The sequence below is a fragment of the Melospiza melodia genome, chromosome 1 (genome assembly GCF_035770615.1).
Source record: "Melospiza melodia melodia isolate bMelMel2 chromosome 1, bMelMel2.pri, whole genome shotgun sequence".
NCBI classification, from domain to species: Eukaryota; Metazoa; Chordata; class Aves; order Passeriformes; family Passerellidae; genus Melospiza; species Melospiza melodia.
The window spans coordinates 116,387,221-116,412,083 of record NC_086194.1 but is presented as its reverse complement, the minus strand read 5'-3'; the positions used below and the strand labels follow the sequence as shown (position 1 = coordinate 116,412,083).

General features: G+C 34.1%; 1 protein-coding gene across 4 annotated transcripts in view; it reads right to left on the bottom strand.

Moving 5' to 3' along the window:
* Window positions 1–1,933: 1,933 nt before the first annotated feature.
* NETO1 (neuropilin and tolloid like 1) overlaps window positions 1,934–24,863 on the bottom strand; it is a 79,151-nt gene continuing 56,221 nt past the window's right edge. The window contains exons 8-13 of one of the 4 annotated variants that reach the window (XR_010028951.1): window positions 24,654–24,767; window positions 21,805–22,363; window positions 20,586–20,660; window positions 11,446–19,328; window positions 8,572–8,663; window positions 1,934–5,982 (exon numbers count right to left, since the gene is read on the bottom strand). Coding sequence is in view for 1 of the 4 variants with exons in the window: in XM_063165288.1 (XP_063021358.1) it covers window positions 20,600–20,660; window positions 21,805–22,363; window positions 24,654–24,767 (734 nt within the window). In the remaining 3 variants the exon portion in view is untranslated. Of the gene's footprint in view, window positions 19,329–20,585; window positions 20,661–21,804; window positions 22,364–24,653; window positions 24,768–24,863 lie in introns of all 4 variants that reach the window. The other 3 variants (XR_010028952.1, XR_010028950.1, XM_063165288.1) reach the window with 3 other exon arrangements.

Sequence of the window (24,863 nt, the reverse complement as noted above, 5' to 3'; positions counted from 1 at the left end):
AAATAACAGGAGAGGCCCACTGTAAGCCCAAAAATTGCATTTTTTGTACACAATGAAACTGTTGAAACACCCCAGTGTGTGGCTATCAAAGTAAAGAGGCGTTGGTTTATCCACTTTAGTTCTGATCTGAATAATGCAGGTTTCAAGGCAGAAAAATTAACATTTGCAGACCATCTTAGAAACACACCTGTGTTTCTCAGACTAGACCGAGTTTGTTCCTAAACCTTATTCTTACATGTGACAATGTCATATCTGTATTTGCTGTTCTTATAATTAATGGAATATTTTCTCTCAAAAACTTCTCTCAGAAATAAGATATGCCAGAAGTACTGAAACTGAGCCATCAAAATAGTGAATAGCAAATGTATTGACTGTGTGTGAAGAGGGTGTTAAGGTGTCTGTATGTCTTTGTGTGTGTGTGGCAAATTTTCACATCTCAGTTCAGGAAGAGTGTTTTTCCCTTGTGCAGGTAAGTATGGCAATTGAGACTTTCTTTCAAGTTCTCAGGACACAGGATTTCCTATGTGCTACTTGTACTTTCAAATATATAAGCTCTGAGCAATGAAACTGATTTCCTAGGACAAATCAATTTGAGAATCTCAACTGTGAATCAAAATAATTTTTCAGTTTCTGGGTATAAATTGTCAGATTAAGAGGTCTTGATACATGCACTGCTCCTATACAAAATCAAAATTCTCTCTCTCTGGTATTTATAAAAAATGCCACAACACATTAATGGATTGTTTTATACCCTTACTTCAACCATTACATGATGTACAAAAAAATCAAAACCACTTTCAACGACAATGCTTCATTCAATATCCCTGTATGTAATAGCTGCTTAAGTAACTAATTTTCATATCAGAATCCATTTGCTCTCTTTTTGTACATGAGGAGAATTATTTTCCTGCGTGCTTGTGACTTTCAGTAGCAAATAAACCTTAACCAATGAGACAAACCTACATAAATATTCACTTCCCTATAATTTTAAGTTCATTTTCTATTCCATCTTGTCCATCAGCATGATTTTCTGATGTTCAGCCATTTCACCTCTCTTCTGAGCTAATGCATACACATTATTTTGAAAAGAGAAACTAGCAATAAGGTATTCCAGATATATTTGAAACAGTGATAATTTCATAGATAAATTCAGAGCTAACATCACTTCAAAGATTCTTAAGAGTGCAAGTCTTAGGTGGTGTGTAGATAATACAAATTTCTAGATATAACACATAAATTTTCTGCAGAGCACTGTGTGAACCAGGATAATATGCAATTTGCCCCACCACAGTGACATGCTTGAATGAATTCTTACATTTCATGTTTCTGTATGCTTAAAAAAACCTCAAAACCAAAGCAAATGTAAAGGAAAAAAGGGGATTTGTCTAAGGTAGACAACTGAAAAGGAAGTTTAGCGACAGCCCTGTAATTTGGTCACTTTGAATTTATGTGCTGTAAAACACATGCAGATTCTTTTTCAAGCTGTAGATGCAACTCGTCATCCATAAAGTCCTTATTTTATAACATCACTCACTCAGAGAACAGATCCTCCAAATCCCCATTCATATTTTCTCATGCCTTTTCTTGCTTGCCAAAGTTGTTGAGAGGTTTATAGTTTGTGCCCTTCACAGTTTGTTAGCTTATTTTTACTGAATTAAAATATATTAACATAAATGACAGAAATAATTTACAGAGCTTAAAGGAAAACAATTCCAAAATATTTTGACAGTATTATCATAGAATTTTTTCAAGAATATAAAGATGCATATTATAAACATTCTTGTGCAAGTTAGGAAAACAGATTAATTACAGAGGGAAATATATAAATAGTTTTAATCTGTGTCATTTAAGTGTTATTACTGAAATCTAAGAACTAGCAATAAGAAAATAATACAATGAAAGGAAGAGATTATATAAAAGAAGAATCTTAACATTTATTTAAAAATTAGCCAATATAATAGCAAATTTCAAAAACCAGTGGCCCAAAGTCAACCTCAAAACTGTATCTATAATTCACATAAAGAGATTTACAGTATAATTGCATTATCATCTACAGTCATATCAATCAGACTTATAGAATATAAGTGGAAAATGGAAAATATAATGGTGAATCTTTCCAGTGTTCAAATAGAATTTTTGTCCTATACAGCATTTTAAGCTGCAAAAATGGGGTCAAATAGGATCACATCAATCAAGGGAGATACAAACCATGACAAGAGTCACCTAGCAAGGCATTGAACTTCTTATAAGAAAACAAATTATAGGGTGAAATAATGATCCCAATTACAATACATGCTTTGATTATAATGTTTCCCCAAAATGTGTGTAAACCAGCAAGATCAATGCATTTAACTTCTAATGGGAAAAAAAATTTAGATTAAATATAAAAGCAAGAGTTCTTGAGGAGTTTCACTGTATCATTATATCTCCCAAAGAGATTTTTCAAGCAGGTCCATTTCCACTTAAGTTCTCTTTTAGTCAACCAAGAAACTCAGTCCTTATGGAATTACTGTAAAAGATTTAATTACCTCAGAAGGACCAACAATCTGCCCCATATTATTTATTTATTAGTTTTGATTAAAAAAAAAAAAAGAAAAAAAGAAAAAATAAAGCATTACAAATAACTCTTTCAAAAGTGCCATATAAAAAATTTTCTTCCTCTCTATGCATGTCATTATGCCATGGAAATGAGGAAAAAAGTGGTCTGTTAAAAAATGTCACATTTTGACAGAACTTTCTACAAGTACAAGGCAGCAATTACTTCAGAGTGTTGGCAAGAAATGGAAAATATGAGTACCTTCACATAGGAGGAAAAGGAGAAGAATGTAACAAGGGTTTCTGGATTTAAGGACATCTTTCAAAAATCTTTCAAGCTCTTTCTTCTTCCCTTTGTAAATCACTTGCTTTGAAGTTGTGAAAAATTACAATTGGCAGTGTCTAACTTCTCTCTATTGCTACAAGAAGGATTTCTGGAATTCCAAAGGCTGTATCAATCACTTCACTGTTCAACCTCTGGATTTTGGTTGGTGCTGATTGAAGTGTTATAAGGTTCTCAGTTTGTGTCATGAGGATGGAGTAGAAAGCAAATTACGTGCTCAAATATATAAAGTATTTTTTAGTTGCCATATTTGTTTCTTTCATAACCAGATATAGAGATAGAGGTAATTTTGGGACACAATTAATCAGATCAATATTAAACAACTGCAGTAGCATGACAAGTTTTCTGCTACAAAAGTGTTATCTTTAGAGGCATCTCAGATAGAGACAGTCCTGCAGATACCCAAGTCAGATATCATGTAACTAATCAAGACTATGAAGCCAAAAGCCCTGAAGCCATTGCTTTGCCTGTATTATCAGGAATTCAGAATTTCAGACATTTACATGACTTAATTATCACTTTTTATTTGGAAAGTACACAGGTTCAAGAGTTAGGGGAAGTTTTTTTTTCCTATGAAACCCACAACCAGTACTAAACAAGACTTTGCAAATCCCATCTATTTTTTAGTTTTAAACAACTCCTTTATTTGCCTTCAATTTTGTACCATATTGACATTCTTTAGAGAAACTTGAAAATCATCACTCTTCATAGACTAATTGATGAATTTGTGTTAGTACTATCATTACAGGTTGGTGACAGAAATTAAAGTCTCTGTTGACATTAATGTTTTTACTTCTGAACATCAAGAATTCACATACTAAAGTTCTGAGAGTTTTAAACTTAAATAATCCCCTTTCCCTTGGAAACTAAGAAATATTCAGAAATGTATCAGCTTTGTTTCTCGTAATTTAACAATTTATTTTAGGAACATAAATCCCTACTTCCTAGACCAAATATTCTGAATGTGACCAGCAATCCTTAGACTTTTAAGGGTTTTCTGTGCTTTTAAACTGCACTAGGTGCTCCCCATGAGCAGTGAGCCACACACACAGCCATAGTCATGGGAGAGGCATGGCTATTATTGTCTTCAATGTCTTCTAAGATCTCAGGAAAGGATGCCACTTGCTTATAGCAGATTTTGCTGGGAGTTTATTCATTTTAGGTAGTAAAGGCCTGATCCAAACCCCGATGAAGTCAATGGAAAAAGTCTCCCATTGACTACAATGGGCTCTGGATCATGCCCTAAGTCCATTCTCTTCATTAATCCAGGATTAATAACAGGATGTTTTTCCAGTAGCTTGGAGTGCCTAAGATCCCGGAAATTTCAGCTGAACAAGTTCACTGTAGATTGTCATTCCATTTGGAATTTGAAATATGAAGTCGATCTTTTTCAGTGAGAAGAAAACTTTAAATTTTCAGTTCCTGGTTATAGTCAATCCACCCAGTTCAGTGAAAATCCTTGGGCATCCTAATGAGAAAACAGGAAGAGCAAATAGAGCCAAAGAAATTTGTGTTTTTCAGGGCACACTTTAGAAATACAGTGTAGACTCTGGTTTGACCAATGAATGTTGATGCTTTTGGAGAGATCAGCAAGAGGCCTGATTACAGAGAGCAAATTAAAAAATTATAACATACTTAAATATATAATGTTTTTGCTCTGCTTTTTAAAATTAACAGATAAGGAGAGACATGACATTTTTCAAAGTGTTTTCTCAGTTTGCACAACAAAGCACCATCAGTTCATAAATAATGAAAGTGATAAAAAGACATTACAAATAGCAATAGTACCACTAAGTTTTTTGAACTTGCAGACGTGAATTGTGAATGTAATACTAGTACAAACTTTGACAGACAGTAACTGGATAGAACAAGAATAGTGTTATTAAATCAGATATAAAATATATCTGTAATAGGATTCATTTTATTCAAAAATAAAAATCTGAAACACAGTTTATTATATTACTATTTAAAAATTGCATTTCTGATAAAGTGATGGATAGATCAACCATTTCCAAAGATCTCTAGTGCTATTCACTATTCACATTTCATTAAATTGCCATTAGCACTATTTATTATTTTACATTGATTATTCATACTGACAAAAATGGATCAAAAGTTGAAGCATGTTTTTTAACCCAATTACTGATTGTTCTGCTAAACAGTAGCAGAGTTGCCATGTACCTTATAAGGATATTTTTAAAGTTTTATTCTAGGACTTAAGAAATCAATGGAAATTTGCCATAATTTCAATAGTATTTGCTATTAAAATATATTTATTGACCTATAAATTCTTGCAAACATGTCACCATCCTCCCAATAAGCCAGTGAAATGTTAAGGTTTTGTGCTTTCAGTTTTACTTCATTTTTTAGTGACATTTTTTCAATACTCTTTGACCACTCACATTTAGTTTTAAGCAATTTAAAAGCCTGCTGGCAACTCTTATACTTAATAATTTTAGAGATAAAGGAAGGAGATCTTAAATCTTCACATCAAAATGCATCAGTTTTCCAGAGGAATAAGTTTATTTTCCATATATATATAAATAAATGTTGCTCAGCCAAGGACTCTCCCAAAAACTCATGTTTGGATCCATGGTATGAATCATCATGGACTCGTATATTTCTCTCCAAAATATCTGAATAATAAAATGATGTCATTTTTACCTCTTTCTTTGCCTAGATGAATTGAAAATAAAGGTAATCTTATTCCTTTGCTGTAAAATAAACATGCAATTTTTCAAATCTTGCTAGATTTTGCCAAAGGAAAATTTGCTTGTAATACAAGGTAAATTTAATGACATCTGAAACTCACATAGTCATTGACCAATGTCAAGGAACGCCTGAGTTGAGTCTAACATGTCCTTCTAAGTCCTTTTTCTCCTCCATCTAAAAATTTTGGCCAGATACACTACTTTAGCTTAGAATATAGTATTTAGTAGCACAGAAACTACCCCAATTGCAACTCTGTTGAACAAATCCAAGGACTCTTTTCAGTTTAACTCAGTGTCTTTTTTCCATCCCTTCATTCTTGTTGAAATTAATTTTATTCAACATTTCTTCATCCAAGCCATAGTCTGAAAAAGAAAATGAAAGGATCCCACCACCTGGATCAGGTGAAAAAAAAAAGAGAAAATTAGTACAGCTTAAATGCTGTTTTCTGGAGCTAATATAGACAAAATAATTTCCCCTCTACTTGTTTAAATAAAAGTCATTAATTTGTTTTCATGTGGTTTTCAATTTATCCATTTATCACTTTCAGATGAAAGGTGTGGCTACAATCGGCAAGATCAATAGACACCAAAGCTCTCTAAGCAAGGTTTAGCAACTGCTTCCTTAACACATATATAGCTCGGCTACTAAAATTAGCCCGTGCCATTGGGTTATAAATAATATCTTGATCTGTGGTTCCCATTTGATTTAACTAAATAAATATTACATTCCTGTCTTACAGTGACATTGGCAAGATTTCAAAACCGGAAGCTGTCCAGGATGTACAGTGAGTAGAAAAGACTGTACATTGATTTTCAGACAAAAGAAAAAATATCAGTCAAGAGGAAATGCTTTACTGGAGAGATCTTCACAGCAAAAGGCTGAATTGAAAAAAATTCTTTCTTACCCTTACTACATTTAGAGCAAGGAACTTAGAATGTGCAGGAAAACACTCAAGAACCCTCATCAGAGGGAAAAGTTAATGACATGGTAGCATCCAATATATTCTTTAAGCTAGTGTTAAAGTCAACAATTAGACAAACTTATGCAGACATCAAATAGGTTGTTTTTCAGCAGTTTTAAGTCTTTTCGATATATATGAGACAGGTACTTCAGATCAGTCTGTAATATTCCTTAGAGACCTAGATAAATCAATAAACAAGGCTATAATGAATTTACAAGACAGTTTTGTCATTAGAAAACCTTGTAAGTAGCCAATAGTTTATTTCTTACAAGGAATGGGAATTGCCCTCATGCATCTATCACCCTAGACTCTTTCATTAAGGTTTTAAAATATAACATAGACTTAATCACCCAATTAAAAATTATGTTTTACTTACTTGGCACATCAATAGTTTGGGTGGAATTTTACTTTCTCCCCTTCTATTCCCCTGCTATATTATTAAATCCAAGTAAAAATTTAAATTTTCCTTAATTTCAAATGCTCTAGGAAGGCCTTCAGTTACCATCTCACATATACCAATATGCTGTGTGAATGTGCACAGAAAAGTGATAACTAGCATTTTTTTGGCCTTGCACCTAAGCCCAAACCAATAACTGTAGTGCAAAACTTTTGCTTAGAGCAAAGTTAGGATTTTAAAATATTTGCCTGAATGGAGGGTATCTTTGTTCTAGTATTAGCCAGGCAGTGCTACTGGTACATGCTCTGCCATCCAACAAGTACATGGTCACCAGAACAAATCTGAAGGAAAATCAAGCCAGAGTCGTACAGAATCGTAAATATTGTCAGAGACTTCCAAGATCATCTAGTCCAGCCATCAGCCTCACACCACCATAATCACTCCTAAACCATATCCCCAAGTGAGAAACCTGGACTGCTCTTGAACACTTCCAGAGAGGGTGACCCCACAACCTCCCTGGGCAACTTATTTCAATGATTAACCATCATTCCCAGTGATAAACGTTTTTATAATATCTAATTGGAACTTTCTCTTGCACAACATAAGGCCATTTCTTCACATTCTTTTAACTAAAAAATGACAGAAGTGACTGACTCCCACATTACCACAACCTCCTTTCAGGTAGTTTTAGAGAGCAGTGCGGTCCCCCCTCAGCCTCCACATTCCCTTTCCCTTCTTCTCTCCACCACTGAAATAGCTTCCTTCTTTGTGTAAAAATAGACCAAACTTCAGGAATGTTTTAGAGGTGTTGCTTTGCCCACATGTCCTCCTTCAAGCTCTTATCTGAATCTTCAGCCCCTGATATCACATTCCGTTTACCTGTATTGTCAGGGATAGCAACTAATGACAAAAAATTGGATCAAAAGGCTTATTTTCAATTATCCCTAGTGTAAGCACCAATCTGATAGATTTAAAAAGAATGAATGGATAAATGTAATAAGGCTTCAGAAATTAATCCAACTATCAGTAATAATAATCTAGTTTTCACAATGAACATTTTGTTAAATATAATGGAGGTTTATTTTTTCTGGAGAGTCTGATGAACAAGGATCCTTAATAATCAAATACATTTTTCCCTTTTTTTCTTTTTTAAATTAAAATAGGAGAGAAAGTGTATGTTTGCTCTCATACCTTTTATTCATCATCTCATTTCCCAATTCATCCTCAAGCAAGCACATCTGGTAGATTAAACCTCCACTAGGAAAAAAAAATTGTTCCTGCTTTTTCTCTCTTTAGAAACCATCAAAACTAAAGCATATCCTGAAAAGTTTTGAAATAAAGCAGCCTCCCTTTACCTACACACAAAGGAACTCTTAATTAAAAGTTACAGAAGGACAGATGAAAAAGCAATAACACAATATCAAAGAACATGTGGACGAGAAGGAAATGTTCACCCTGAGATATTTAATATTTTAATTTGTTATCTGGAAGAAATAAGAAACTGCATGTTTTGAGTCTGATTCTAACCTTATTAAATTCAGTGGCAAAAAGCCCACTGAGTTCAATGGGGCCAAGATGAAGCTCTAATTGAATTAGAAGCTGACTTCAGATAAAATATGTTACCTTCTTTCCTTCATCTTCTCATTTTAGCAAAAAGAAATAAGAAAGATTTATTGAAATTCGTCACAGAGGCAGTCACTTGAGTTTGTTTTGACCTGGATCAAAAGAAATAAGTATTCATGAGGAGAGTAGTTTTGACTATAAATTCATTTAAATAACAATACTGGACACTGAGCTTTTCAGTAGAAACTGACTACTCGACTGAAGTGTTTAAAACCTGTCCTGCACTAAAACCTAAGTTGTCTGAAAACCTTGGAGACAGGGTAGGTCTATTTAAACACAAAAAATACAGAACTGTCCTCTAAAAAATAAGTGAAAATACAAGATTAGTTGATAGGAAAAGATCACTACTGTGTTTATAATCCCCTCTGCCAGTCAGCATTTGCTGTAAACTCAGATTAGGTGTAAATTCACAGAAGGAGGGGCTGACAAAGGAAAACTTCTCTCCCTTTTACTGTTTGCAAGATGACCTATCAGTTGTTACTGGTAAAGCAGCAGCAATAGTACAGTAGGAAAAGACCTCAGTTTCCCTTTTTCAACGCCCCCTCACGGTCTTTTTCCTCCGACTGCTGCTGGTTACTACTACCCTGTGACCTTGGTCATCTGTGAGAGGGACTGCATGGAGCGGGGGTGGCTGCTGTGTAAGGCATGTGTTGTGAAGCATCTCTTCTTCTCTTGGGATTTTCTTACAGCCCTCAGAAGTAGGAGCTCCCAAATTCTATTGAAATAGCAGAATTTAAACATGGAAAGACAAAAGCAATATCAGAGACTGCCTTCAACTGTGAGGTTTCAGATACTGTTACCTGAAGCTGTGAATTCAGCTTAATGGAAAAAAAATTATAAAACTAATTGCCTGAAGCACAACACTGTAGTTGTTCTTGCATAATTCTCTGTTAAATAACTCATGTGAGAATTATTCCTTTTCTTTTTAAAGACAAACATTCATTACATTAAAAGGGAAAATTAAAGGAGCAAAGAGGCGTCCCATTCCTTGGCCCACTGGTTAGAGACCATTTTATTTCATGTGGCAGGCTAAGCTTGAAACTTCCCACAGCAGTTTCAGAGTTTCATAAAAATGAATGCAGATGATCAATCACCTACTAATAAATTAGAAAAATGTCACCTCCAATACATTAGAAGAATGTCAGACAGCCTTAACATTCCTCTCATGTTTTTTGGGGTTTTTTTTTGATGACAGTAAAAAAAGCATTTTACAGATGCAGGACTTTATTTACAGTACTTTGGTTTCTGATAGGCTGAAGAGTCTAAAAATCTCCTGAAGTTTCTCAGATGAGGCTGTTTCCTTCCTGAGTCTCCCTGCAGTGGCACAGACTTGGGGAAATGACAAGGACCCATCTTTCCTTTGGCTTCTGTTGTGCTTAAGCCAGAAAAGGTTCAACTCTCCAAGATTTCAACTAAGATTCAGCTTTGAGATATTAAATACTTGTAACTAGCATTCATGAAGAGGCATTTAAGACACAGAAATCAATAACAAAATACAAGTAAAGTTAGGGTGGAGTTTCCTTAATCATGAGCTGGTTGAACAGATATTTCCTAAACATCATGATATTTTAGCCCCAGAATAAAACAGTACCAGCACCTTCAGAAAGTGAACACATAAGTCTTTTTAATGTATGTTCATCATCATATAAATTGAAATACGTTTTGTAATGCCAAGGATAAAATATTCCAGAAACAGATGAAAGACTTCCTTTGTATTTCTCTGTGCAACTTCTTTGTGTAATATCAGTCCAAATACTTGCAGCAGCATTAGCTTGGGCACATTTGCAGTTTTCAGCAAGCTGATGACTGCTTATTGCTGTCTGGGGACATACAAACTCCTGTGCTCATAATGGAATACCCATGTATCTGGGAGATGTGCATAATAAGTAATGGAAAGCATGCCACAATAGAAAATTGATTGCATATGTCAGCATAAGCACCACATTTTAACAAATTAGGCAGTATTAAACTCCACAATATGCATGACTTGGAGAGGGGAGAGATTCATGACTTTTGTTCAAACTTGAGCTTTCTGCAGATTTTCTAATCTAGAATGAATTTCCTGCTGAAATCAACAAAGTCAAAATGCTGCAATATTGTCAGTTCATGTTTATTGCATTTATGAATTTTACGAAACTTCAATAATGATCTTGGGGAAGGCTTGCATAAGTATCATCCTTGCATGTTATGATTGAAAGTCTCTATCAGCATAGAATTCTCCCCAGACAATACATTACCCAAGCAGTAGATGCAGAGATAAGCATTACTATTATCATAAAAGAAAAAATCTCTTTTATGCTTTTGTTCTCGCTTCACATTTGCTATTACTGTAGTAATCAGCATATGAAAAAGGACAATGAAAAGCTCCTTCTAGGTGACTCTGTAATGCCTTTTCTCTAAAAGGTCCTTTTCTAGTGTTTTTTTGTGGATTGCATCCTTGAATGAGACATTATAAAACAGCATTGTATTTTGCCCCATTGTTGAAACAATGCTCTATGATTACAATACTGACTAGATGCCATAGCTATGCAATGTTTGACTAGGCTCAACAGGAGTTCCATATTGTAGTTCCTGTGATCTATATATGATCTAGATATGATTTATAAAATTAGTGAAGAAGTGGAAATTGTCAGAACTATCCTTCTAACACCTTTAAACAGCATTTAGGAATGTAGAGAGTCCATAAGTCTTAGAAGTAGATGAAGACAACTTAACTAAAGTGTTAGCACACAATGCCCGATCCAGGTCTGAAAACACTCTCCAAAAACTCATTAGAAGATTTGCAAATTATCCAAAAGGAACAGAAGTGGTTCCACCCCATATTATGTTGTACATTAATTTTAAGCACAAGTGTACAATCATTTATTTACTTACCACTGCTGGGGTTTTGCTTTTTTTTTGCCCTTATCATCCTCTTTGACTTCCACTCTCTCCTCAATAAGCTTTGAAATTGAAGACAAGGACTGTTTTCACATAGCAAAAATACAGCCTGGTGAATTGAAATGTTAGGGGTTTTTCCACCTAGCAGTAGAAGGCCCCACTGGCTCTAGTACTTGGATTGTTCTTTTCATTGAGAAAATGGATTAGTAATCTTCTGATGAAAAGTTTTTCTCCTTTCTTCTGGCATGGCTGGTATTCAGCGCTGACAAAAATCAGCTTCAAACTGGATAGCAGATCCTGAGAGGCTGGAGAGCTTTGAAATGTTAATAAATGTCAAGTGGTGAGGTAAAACAACAAAATTTAAATCTTCAGAACTTCATTCTCAAGCTAAATGTCATTTGAGCCGTGGCATAAAATAAGAAACATTTGATATAAGTTTATCAGTGAACAGGTTTCAAGAACACTAAAAGAAAATCCAGACAGAGTGACAGAATGTATTTCAAATTAAATTAGCTACCCTCTAATTTCTACTTTAATTTGGTAAAATGCAAAGACAAATAAAATGCAATACAGCTATGTTAAAGGTTAACTGAACAAGTTTTCATCACGCACTAACTTCTGTTATTACCATCATAGCTGGAGGTGGGTTGTGTAGTGCTAACAAAAATGACAAGGAGGAGCCTTCAGAAGGAGCCTTCTCAATTATCATCAGCTCATTTAGTGCCACCAGCAGCAGAGGGTGCTGAGCTCAGAGCCTGAATGACAAGATTCTGATCCAGGAACTCTAAGAGAGAACCTTCCCATTTACTTAATTGGCTATTATGCCCTTGCTATGTCACAGCTTTAAATCATATGCCTTATAGTAAGGAAATCAAAGGCACTAAAATTTTGCAGTATTTCAAGGTGTATTTACTAGGTTCAGAATCACACACCATACTTCCAAACGTTTTCACTACCATGATCTATTTCTGTTCCTTCTAAAATATTGCATTTTATACCTCCCATTTAAATGAATTGTTCACCACCATGCAAAGATTGTATAGAAAGGACCTTGTGGAAAATCTGTTTGATTAATTCTGAGACAGAAGAAGCACTCATTTTCTCAAAGCATTAAAAAAGTTTCTAAATGTTCCCTTACTTTTTACTCCATATACTCCAAACAGATGTGTGTTTAAAATTTCATACTATATAAAGTTTATGTCCTTGTTGAGATTTCCATAAAAGTTTATGCCTGTTGAGATTTCTCTTTTGACCAAATCCAGTTGAATAATAAAATCTTACAAAACTAAAATTATGCAGAACTTCTAGAGTAATTTCCTATTTTTATTTTTATGCATCTCTAATCTGATAATTTTCTAGCAGCACATTGTGATCCAGATAAACTCTAATGACATTTGATAGACATTTTATAAATCTGTATACTATATGCCAGCACAGGAATTTTTTTCTTTTTGATCCCTCTAAGCTACTGAATTGCAAAAGAGATGCTAATCTGATAGACACATAAAGGCTATGAAGTTTGCATCACAAAAGGGAGGAGTAAAACTAAGAATCCTAGCTGAATTATAGGAAAAAAATCCCAGATCTGAAAACTGTTGCATATTTAATAAAAATGTCACAAAATCCTTTCTGCCTTCTGCTATGAACTAAAAGTTTTCCATGTTAACATCACTCTCTTTTTCAATCATCAAAGAGCTGGTGATATGAACAAATGGAGATTTCTTGTTGACATTTTAAAAATGTAAGATTTAAATTATTTCCAGTGAAATAATATTTGCCAAGATTAGTGTAGACTTTCTACCAAGATACTAAAAGCTAACAAGATACTTTATGTCACTGAAGTTATTCTCAAATGACGGCACAAGTCTCTGGGCCTGGATCTTGGCCATGCAACTTAGATAAGAGTTGAAGAAATTCTTCCTGCAGGCAGAGATGTAATGTACTGTTTCATTACTAAAGTGGTGCCAGATATGCTCAGAATATCAAACAAAATCACCCCATGGGTGTTTTCTGCACCAAAACTAGTCAGTAGAATGTGGGAGTGAAAATGTTGGAAAGAAATTAAAAATGTCTTCCATTTGGCAAGGAAAACTCAAAATGCAGAGACTTGTCTCTGAAAAAAAAGAAAGACAGTAATTCTTTCTGACCAGCAAAATAAGTTGTGCTTAAAATAAAGGATATTAGCACTTTAAATATTTTTAAATGTAAATTTTTAATTTTAAATTGATATAAAAATAAAAATCACTCATATTACTGAGCTGAATTTTATCTTATGATAATATGAAATTAATTTTAAAAATGAAGGCTAGGATTGGGCTTGTATAGTAACCAAGGGTTCAACTGTAACTTCTGAAAATATTATTTTTGCTTTGATCATTGGGAAAATAGGCTTACTTTAGATTTCTAATCTTCTCTTCCATTGTTTACTTCTCTTTTCAAACTTATATGGGTAGCCTAAGTATGGAACATTAAATTTTCTTTAAATTACTGATTTTTAAAACAAAGAGAAAGAGTAGATGACTTGTGTTAAAAGCTCCTCTAGCACAGAGAAATGAGAATGAAGCTCTCCTTACCCAGTATAAATCAAATTTTTGGCTTCACTAAAGATAGTGGAAATCATTCATTTTCAATAAACTGATTTTTCCTAACTGAAACTTTCACTGAACTCAGAAAAAAAAACAGGATCTAGAAGAAGGATATGACTAAAGTATGAATCAGACACTGCAGTTTCACAAGTAAAATCTCAGATGAAAAGTGTTTTCATTTAGTGATGCAGTTGATCCAACTGAATGGTTCATTTAACGAGATAAATTAATCTAGCATCTTCGAAAAAGAAAAGCACCTATTTTTTTCACAATAGCTGTTGATGTTTTCCACACAAGTATTTTTACATCCAACTAAACTAAATACCAAGTAATTGCTTTCCTGTAAAGCCACCATTTTTAAAGTAGCTTAGTCTGTTTATTATGTACCTTCCTGGAGGACTGACTCAAGAATGGAAAACTTAAAAGATCTAAATAACTCAATGTTGCAGATGCTGCATGTAGCAGCACAAGACTACCCTGATAGGCCCAGTCCTTGTCTGCCCACATTTATGCAAGAAGCTTTTAAGTCCTTCCAGAGGTCTGAATAGGATTGGTACTCACAGTTGTAGCATCCTTCTCCTTGGGATACAGAAGACTTGAACCACAGTTTTCCTTTATCTGAGAATGAAGGGATGAAATGATGCTGCACAGAGTTGATCAGGCCTTTTACTTTGGAAAAGAAATCTAAGCAGTCTCATTCTTTCCGTTTTTTTCATCATGGGCTTCTTAATTTATCTCTGTTCTCCCAGCTAGGATTCATTGCTTGAAGGGGATAGCAATTTTCCTTTTTTTCCCCCATAGTGACCTTGTTTGGAGATTGTAGATCAGCACAATTCCTTTTCCTGGGAAAGAAAATGGATGGAAGCAGCAACTCCTGCTTTTTCTGGCAGCCGATGTTCTTACCTTGCTGCTCTTACCTTACCTCTGCTGCACCATTGGCAGGTGTTTGCCAGGCTGTGCACTGTTTTAATAGGTATGTGAAGGAAGCAACGGCATGGATTTTTGTTGTGTGGAGATACATACTAATATAAATACAGCACAGAAAAGAATTAGAAGTGTTGGACATGGTCTGACAATGGTGTTAACTGGGAGAAGAAAAATGGTGGGTGAACACTGAGGTATGGCTATCACAGGAGCAGTCACGCCAACACATGGGGGTAGACAGCCCAGACAACACAGATGCACAGTCATTACAATACAGACCCAGTACACCCCAATGAGCCCACCCTCCTGTCCATTCCAGTGTACCTTCATAGCTTTTGTTTTACATAAATTGAGGGTGATTAGGATATGCAGAGATCTCATGTTTTTGTTTTGCTGTTTATAGGCAAGGTGTGATTAAGATGGCTCTGAAGTGACAGATGGGAAAAGAAGCAATGGATTCAAGGGCAACACAAAGGCAGGGAGCTGGTAGGACTCCAGCATTTTCAGTGAATTTTGAGGTGAGGTGGGAACAGAACTAAACTGGAACTAAACTCACTGTGGACAGAAATGAAAGGCAGCAAGTGATAAAGATGTAAAGTGATCATCAAAGAGTAAAGAGAGATGATCCTGAGGTAATGATGAAGGGCAGTGGAGTTGTGAATGTAAGACTTCACATCAAGCGCTGAGCTACAAATGAGGAGATATTTTCAGATCAGATATAGACTTCTATGTTCAAAAGAGTTTTGAATGGTGCAGCTTTTATCCTTTGTATAGGCCTGTATACTTCAGCTGTGCTCTCTCAGCTGAAATATCTTTGTGGTATCAGGGAGATTAACACATAAAGTAAAAGACACACCAAAAACCCCAAATTTTGTCTGTAGGACAGTGTTCTCTGAAGTATTAATTATGTCCTTTGGAGCTGGACATAAACAGAATGCTTTTATTTGGTGGTTAAAGAATTTATCTGTCCTAAAAATGTTTGCAAATTTGGGAATAGGTATGAGCAAAAGTCCTTTATATTCTTCTTCTAATTATACTACCTTTCTGTGTTTCTTTTCTTTGTCTGATTTTTCTGAGGGGTGTGGGAGGGGTGTGGGGGCTAACAATTTCTCTTTAACAAGAAATCTTCCTACTTTCTCTTATTCCCTTTTACTGGCTACATTGTTGATAGGTTCAAGAGAATATCTCCAGCATAAAAATTGAGAAAAATTGAAGGATGAGGTGCAAACATTTATCAGAGTCTTTTTTTTTTTTCCAAGCTGTTTTTAGAATTGTGAAGATAGAAAAAGTTTAAATGAGGATGATTTACAGTATGAACTTCCTGAGTTTTTTAAGTGATGCTGCAGAGAGTTCTTGACAAATTGCAAAGACCATATTTCCTGGAGCAGAGAAAAAAGGTTTGGTGTGGCTGTTGAACTATCATGCAAAAAGAAAAGTATATCCATAATACTGTATCCATGGAGAGGAAAAAAAAAACCAGACCACAAATCTGTAAATAATATTTCAATGCACTATGATAAGAAAACCTCATTTTAAAAAAGTATGTAAGAAATAACCGTACTGTAAACATAGCTGTAGATCACACTCATTGCACCAGTCAAAGCAAAATTATCGAGAAAATATAATTCTTAGTTTTAGTTTAAGGCAAACTTTAGGTAAATTGCATGAAGCTAGGATTGGTAGCTCAGATAATCCTCAGTAATTTACTGTGTTATACAATATTAACACATGCAACTGTAAATTTAACCCAAACGTCCTTTCCATAAAATTTAAAGCTTGTTTGAACTTCCTTCTGGTTTTAAACAAGTGGATTTCTAATAATGAAAAATACTGATCAGAAAGGAAAACTATTTACTCCTAGCAGCAACCCCTTTTTTAAAATATTTTGACTTTCATAGATCACATTAAAATATTCTACTATTTTGTGATAAGAAGCAAATATTATCTTTACTGTTTGCAGTATAGTGGACTAGCCTATTATTCACACTGACTACAGAAAGAATTCAATTACTGGAAATTAAATATTTTAATTATAGTATTTTATCTGTGTTTGAATTCATTTTTGTTTATATTTGAATAGATATAATTTGACCCTGTTACTCCAGTATACATGTATTTTTTACTTACAGTAGTTTTTTTTGGTTTAGGGTATATGTAGCTATTAGGCACTATGTTTCTAAAGGACTTTCCAGGATCAAGCATTAACATTCTCACTTTGCTTGACTTGTTCTGTTTACACAGCATTTTATGTTTCTCCCTCCTTTTTCTGTGGTAGAATTTGATATTTTTAAAAGAAAAGAAGGATGCCCATGCAATATAATTATTAATATCCATGTCTTCTCCGGTTCAGTTCTTTCAGTTAACACTTCACTGGAAAAATCTTAATTTTATTGTGTACTTGTCTAGGAGGGACTAGACAAACACCATGTAACAGTGGGATTGAGGCACTTAGATATAATTATTCAGCAACTTTAAAAAACAAGTTCAGCATTTTAATGTGTGAACAATGTAATTCATTCAAAACTAAACTCATATTTAGATTTTTCCTTATTTTATACACTATCTCCAATATTAAATATCTATAAATATACACACAAGTGTCTGCATGTATATGCATTTCTATTAGCAAGCCTTTAATTCTACTTTTATTTTATAAAGGAAGCATGGGTGCATCCATTTTAAGCATGGACGTGGCAAATATTTTAACATATACTTAAAAAAGGGATGATGATCTAGGACTTGGAAAGGTTAAGGAAAAAAACAGGGATAAATCATATGAACTTGTGAAGAGATACTGATCTGGAAATGAACTATCAGTGCATGCTGCAAACCCATGTAACTGAGGGATGACTCAATGACTCTCAATGACTGCAGAAGAGAGAGGGCTGTTTTTCAGCTAATATGTGAAAACAAATTATTCAAGGTAAAAAAAAAAGTTTAAAATACCTTGTAAATAGAAAAGTAGTCAAATACCTGAAACCCTTCTTCTCATGTCACTATTATGTCACAGTTTTAGAAATCAGATTTTCTGTATTTTAATTATGCAAATATATATTTAAATAGCTCATATAGATCACCTTATTTTTTTACATCAGTCTTTTAGGTTTTCTTTTTTCCCCATGTACTTATAGTTTAAGAACATATTTGGAATTCTTTACAATTTTTCTAGTAAATCTAGCAACATTTTTAAGCAGAAAAACCTAAGATCCATGAGTGACGCAAGATAATTCAGAAGGAGCTGAGCTTTGTTTTGGAAGGGAAGGTGAAAGATAGACTTTAAATTGATAATGATACTATGATTTTATGCATGGCTATTGAGTTCTTAGCTGAGGAGGCTTTCAACTTTACCTACTAGTGGCTCTTCAAACTATAGTAATTCTATAAAAGCGTAACCTCTCAATTTTGATTTTGGTGTTGGTTACTAATACTTACAGCTGGAATTACAGACATAATTTCATCTTGCATAAGGAAATGGTTTGTGTCTGTATTTCTAAAGTTGGAACCCAACCATAAGATTTGTGTAACTGACAAAAATCTGCTACTCTACTGTACTGAAGCAAACTTCCTAATAAATGCCGTGGAAATAAATTAGTTAAGAGTACAGAATGGAATACATAGATTATCACACACCTTTTAACTGAAATTAGGTGATCAACCTATTATGAATTCATTCAAATCTCTAAAAATTAATGTATTCTGTTCACTAATTGAGGGATGAGAGACAGTTGTTTCTCTGCTCTATCTGTGTTTCAACTTCCTGGAAACTACATTTTGAGCTTAATCTCCTGAGGATTGATAAATTAGGTAAAAGAAAACATTGCATTAAACTCAAGGTACGAAATTATTATACATTATTTTATGTATTTTTATATAAAAAGTTACAAGTAGCAAGCATATGACACAGAAATGGAACAGTAACAGCAATAACTGTGAATGCATGCTTTTTACAATGTATCTAATAAAGGGATTTTTGCCAACTCAAATATTCAGTAACATACATGCAGATTAATTTCTCAATGTCAAATTCAGTCATATTGCTAGATGCTTATCCAACAAACGTTTCTATTGAAGTGATTATGAATGGCTAAATACCTGATTTCAATAAATTGTAAATTGTTCCTGAAATTGGGAATTTTACTTGCAACAAAAAGAAGAGAGAAAAACAAAAAGATAAATGACTGATAAGCATAATAACCAAAGTCTTATTGCCTTCTAGTAATTTTACTCAACACTGCTGAATTTTTTCATGATAAGAGAATAGCTGGTCAGAGTCCATAAAACCTCTAGCTGGTGTTTCCAAGGACGATAGTTTCACATTTCACTGTAGCATGTTCAAAATCACCCAGGAGCGCACTATTCTCAAGCAGTCTATATAATGAAAACAACGTACATACAACAAAAGTTCAATGTAAATCTTCTTCCACATATCACACAACACAGAAGTAAATAACAGACATAGATTAACTTAAAGAAAACTATGACTTAAAATAAATAAATAAATAAATAAATAAATAAATAAATAAATAAATAAAAGGACAATCTCAGGAACTAATTTCTTCCTAAAGTTTCCAGCGAATCTGCATATGTATTTAATAACTAAGGAGCACTTTGTGGCCAGAAACCAGATTAAAAAAGAAATGTATTTTTGTGCAATGGGAATATCTTGCTAAGGAGGTATATATATGTCTATACCTCTTAGGTTTGCATAAAGGCAATTAAATTAAATTGGAAGATTGTCCACTCTCTCTTTCAGAGAGCTGAGATAGTTCATTATAGATTTCTCCATTCAGAGTTTGCATTACTGCATGAATAGTTTTCTGAAATCAAAACTAAGTTAAAATATGCTGTCTCTGAGGAAAAAAAATGCAGAAAAATATTTACTTAAACCATCTACAGGCAATAAAACCATTAACGGATTATTTCACTATAAAATTGCTTTATACATATATACACATAAAAATGTATATACACATATCTATGTTTATATATACACATATATAAACTGACAGACTAGCAGTTATCCATAGCTCCATTATAAACATCTGAAATTATGTTTATTAAGTGCTGATAAAAATTATGCAAAATGCAAAGTCTAAGAAAATACTCGAGAAAGTAAGTTTAATTTGAAACATTAACCTTAGTGCTACAGAACCTCTAAATTTATCAGTACTAACACACACTCTTCCCCCAACACTTCACAAGATTGGATTAGAAAAAAAATTAACTGAAAACAAATAGTTCCACATCTTACTGACTTGAATTAAATGGCCAAGTTTTACATTCTATTTCACATGCTGAGGCTCTAACAATTATTTCCATAAATATTAATTAAGAAAGAAATAAATGAAATGCAAAAGCCATGCAAAGCACATGACTATTATGCAGCTGGAATTAAGATAGTTCTTACTAAGGGCTGACTGCAATTCTGTCAAGAACAAGGAACTAACAGATTTTGTTTAGTTTGCAATGCTGAAGTGGTCATCTGGCTTTCAGTTTTTTTAACATTCTAACCTGTTTCCGTATAAGATGACATACAATTTGAGACCTAATATGCATTTTAGCAATGTAACAAATAAAATGGAAAGCAACAGATGGTTCAATTGCTGTATAGATATGTTTACTTACCTCAGGCTTTTCTCTTAGACCCTAGTTGTGTTGTACTCAGACTCATGTTTGCTTAGAGACCCAATGAGGCAGAACCTGGAATGTTACGGCTATTTCATTCAAAATAATAGTGTTTGCATAGAAGAAAATAAATATATGCATATAGATACTTTATAAACAGTACACTTTGATAGTCTGATAGTTACTCATGAAGTAATTTACACAGACATGCAATTGGATTAAAATAACCAAAAACCTGTCTATTTTTAAGATAAAGAAATGCCTTAATGTGCAAAGAAAATATGGAGGGCATGTAAATTATAAGAAGAAATGCATAAATAATGCATGCAAGAGAAAACACAAATCTATTAATAAAAGGTTATGTATTTTTTTTCAAATAAATTGTTCATAATTTTTTTTGTTTTCTTTTTCTTTTACTTGTAAACTGTTATTCATATTTACAGTGATTCAAAGTGCAATATACAGAAGAAATAGTTCTTTTATTAAAAATATTATGCTTGATTTTTCTTTTTTATTGATTAGAAATATTCCCTTTAATTAATTTTTATATGTAAATATATATGTGTTCATTATGTGGTCTCATGTTCTAATCTATCTATCCATGTTTATTTGACAAACCAAAATGCTGTGATCAATAATGGAACAGATACAGTTAAGTTTTGGAAATACTGTCATTCATTACAGAAAAGGTAATGTGCCATGAGGAAAGGGGTTTCCTTGCCCCAGGACTGTGTTCCTCATTCTTGTGCCATGCCTCAAAATGGATACATGTATCTTTTATTTATTGATGAATTTGTTTAGAGATGGTTAGACCAACAGTGGGTGATATTCAAGGCCACGTCAGTTACAAGGAAATGTAATGTGGCTGTTCCAAAAATCTAAATTCACACAGTCTTCTTTGGTTTTTAAAAATTGTACCTGTTCTCTGTTGACCTGTGTGTGTATGCACAGGGGTATATGTAAAACAGTAAAAGAAAAAGAAAGAAAGAAAGTAGAAATGTAAAACAGAGATACAGGATCCTTCAGGAACGAGGAGCAGAGATGAGAAAGAGAGACAGAAATAGATAATATAATGGCATGTGCTATCAGGAAACAGAAATTTAAACAATAAATAAAGAAGGAAAAAAAATATGTCTTTAATGATCAAAGAGTGAATATGTTTGGGCAATCAAGTCCTTACACAATAGTTAGTCTTCATCAAAAATCTATTGATACTGACCGCTGAACAGCTTTATCATGTCTGGACAGCCTGTGACTTGTGGTTGGCACCTCTTCAATTTCGTCTATCTCGCACGCATCAGCAGCATCTTGTGAGTAGCTATGCTTCATGACAAGGATGTTTCTCCTGTTCATGGGCTGAACAAGTGGTTTTACAGGCTGGGGTTGTATTTCTGTCAAGACAGAAGGATCTCTTGTGCTGAGGTTACTACGGCTGCCCTTAAGACTAGACACTTGTGATCCACAGTGATGGTCATGAATGCATTTTGAAGAGGATCTCCGCAGTTTATGATAATTTTCAAAGTCATCTGCAACATCAGCAAGGTCAGCTGTAGTCCCTGTCCCTCTAAGGGTGCATAACTCATAATGAGGAGGCTCAAACACCTCCTGGAACACTGTTTGATCAAAGTCTGCTTTCCTTTGGACAAATTTTTTACGAGGCTGCTTGATCTGTACTATAATAGAGATAACAATGAGGATGATCACAATGCAAGATGTCACCCCAATTATAGTCCCACTGGTATTGGTAAGTTGGTCCAATAGGTTTGCTTTTCTTTTTTCTGTGCAACAGGGAATAAAAAAAAAAACAAAACAAAAAAAGCACAGCATTAATTGCAGTTCAAGAATACAAACAACTATGATGGGTTCACAGATTACTGCAAGGCTGAGCCTAGTCTATTTCTGAGTTCATTTAATCAATCTCACCAACAAAAAGAAAAGGGGAAGAAATCAGATATTTGTGAAAGCCAAATAAGCAGCACACAAATCCTTTATGTGTCTATTCTCTTAGAAACTTATTTATTCAGGGTATCTTGCAAGTTTAATTAAACAACATAATTATTTTAATTTTTTGTATAAAACAACCACCATAACAAGCAGATGGCTTCAGTGTCACCTCTGAACTCCATTTGGCTGCTAAAACCCTCAAGACTTTTACAGATGTTCTCTTCATTATTTTCTCTCTCTCCCAGTAAATATATGCAGCTAAGACATTAGGTCCTATGAAAGAACAAGATTTTACAGGATTTAAGTCTAATATTTGTGAGCGGAGTAGGAATTTTGGCAGCATTCAATGAAAAAGCTAAATCAGGAGAAAATAGAGAAGTTATTCAAATTTAGATTTCAGAAAGAAAAAAAAGCCAAATTTGTGCAAGTTATTTCTGTTCCCCCCTCCCCCATTAATTACCAGAACCTTTCTAAACAGGCATAAAAATCCAAAAGCTGATCATACCTACTACCCTTTGCTCAGAAGCCTCTAATATGTTAGTCAGCAAATTCTGCATTGTGAATAAGGCAGAAAAACACAGTAAAATAATAAAATAAAACCAGTTTCCCCTCCTCCTGTGCATCTTTCTCTGTGATTGGCTTTCACAAGGTTGCAGGCACAAGATGGTGACTGAGCCTTGTAGAAATTCAAGTTGAAAGTGTTTGCATCAGTCTCTCTCAGGCATAGCAAGACAACTGTGGTTAAGTTTCAACACCCAGTTTAGTGTAATTTTTCCTGGCAACCCAAGACATATAAAAGGAATTAAGAAAAAGCTTTTGAAATGGAGATTATTGGCACCAAAAGAGTAGCATTCATCTCTTCAAAATCTCCTAGTTACCAAAACTTAACTCTTCAGTAGATCATTGTCTAAGCTTGCAGATTCACTCAGTGTTTCTCTAATTGACTGACACAGACTCTGGAGAAAAAGCAGAGTTAGGAAAAGCAACACTGCAGCAAGCAACATTTTTGCTGGAATCAGCAAATCTCCTTTCTGTAGTCAGAAAAACAAGAGAGGATAAATGCACAAGACCTGATAAAAGATACTTGACGAAGGAAAGATAAAAATCATTCTGGAAATTGAAGAGTGATGAAGGTTTTCTGTTTTCCTCTATTGTGAAGAACTAGAGAATGAAAAATAATTTCCCAATTGTCTGTTTAGTTTCTTTGAAGAATATTTAGCTATGACACAGTTTAGCTGTGTTCTTTTGAAGTGTATGTTTTCATTTGTGTTTTACCCTATTTCACTGCTTGTCAGGATTCTACAGACTTCAGTAGATTTATGGGCTGACTGCTAATCCACTTCATTCTGAATTTTTTTCTTGATTGGTTCCTAAATTTGGCATATCCCATGCTTTCAGGAACAAATCTGCAGCAGGGGGGAGACAGGGGGATACAAGACAGAAGTGAACTCTCTCCCTAGCCTGCAATGTAAGTTTGCTAAGCTCTTTTCCCTGAAGACAACACAGATGCTGTTTTGGAGCTTGTGTGGTTTTTGTAACAGAACCACAGAAATATTTAGAAATCATGGATAGGAACATCACTCCCTGCCTATGAAATAAAAATTATATCTGATTCCCAGATGTAGTATTTACAAGCTTGTTCCTTGCACTTCAATTTCACAAGATTATAGATAGATTTGGTTGCTTTCTTACAGTGTTAATTCCACCTTCCTTTATAAGAGTACTATTATGGGCATAGCATGCAGCTAAAAGACACCTGCTATTCATATATTACTCCACTACAAAGGCAAATATGGCAAAAGAACCAAAATATGACATTTAATTATACTTTAGGTTGTATGGAAAGCAGAGACCAAGTGATCAGAAAGCCTCCTAGAAGTGCATAAACAGACAGCAGGACATAACCAATGCAACATCAGAGAAAAAAAAAATATGAAAACACTGAAAGTAAAATCCACTGGCATTTTTTTACCTTCCTTCATTTTCTCTATTGCTTAATGTATGGTCTCTCTGAATCACTCTTCTGAGCTTTCACCCATTTGGCACATACTTAACAAGAAACTGAAGATTATATGCTGTATCTCATGCAGTGCAAATGACAACTTTTTCAATTCTACATGTTACCTTTGCAGTGGTTTTCATCCCAGGGATACACACAGTTCTGGAGTCCATTGCAGACCAGTGTATTATTTATACACATATTACTGTGGCAAAAGAATGCGTTGGCTTCACAAGGGGCTAAAAATGAGAAAAATGACAATGGATATTAAATTAGCAAACCATTCAGCTCTCCTCTACAAACACATCTAGGAGTGGACATGTATTCTATAATAG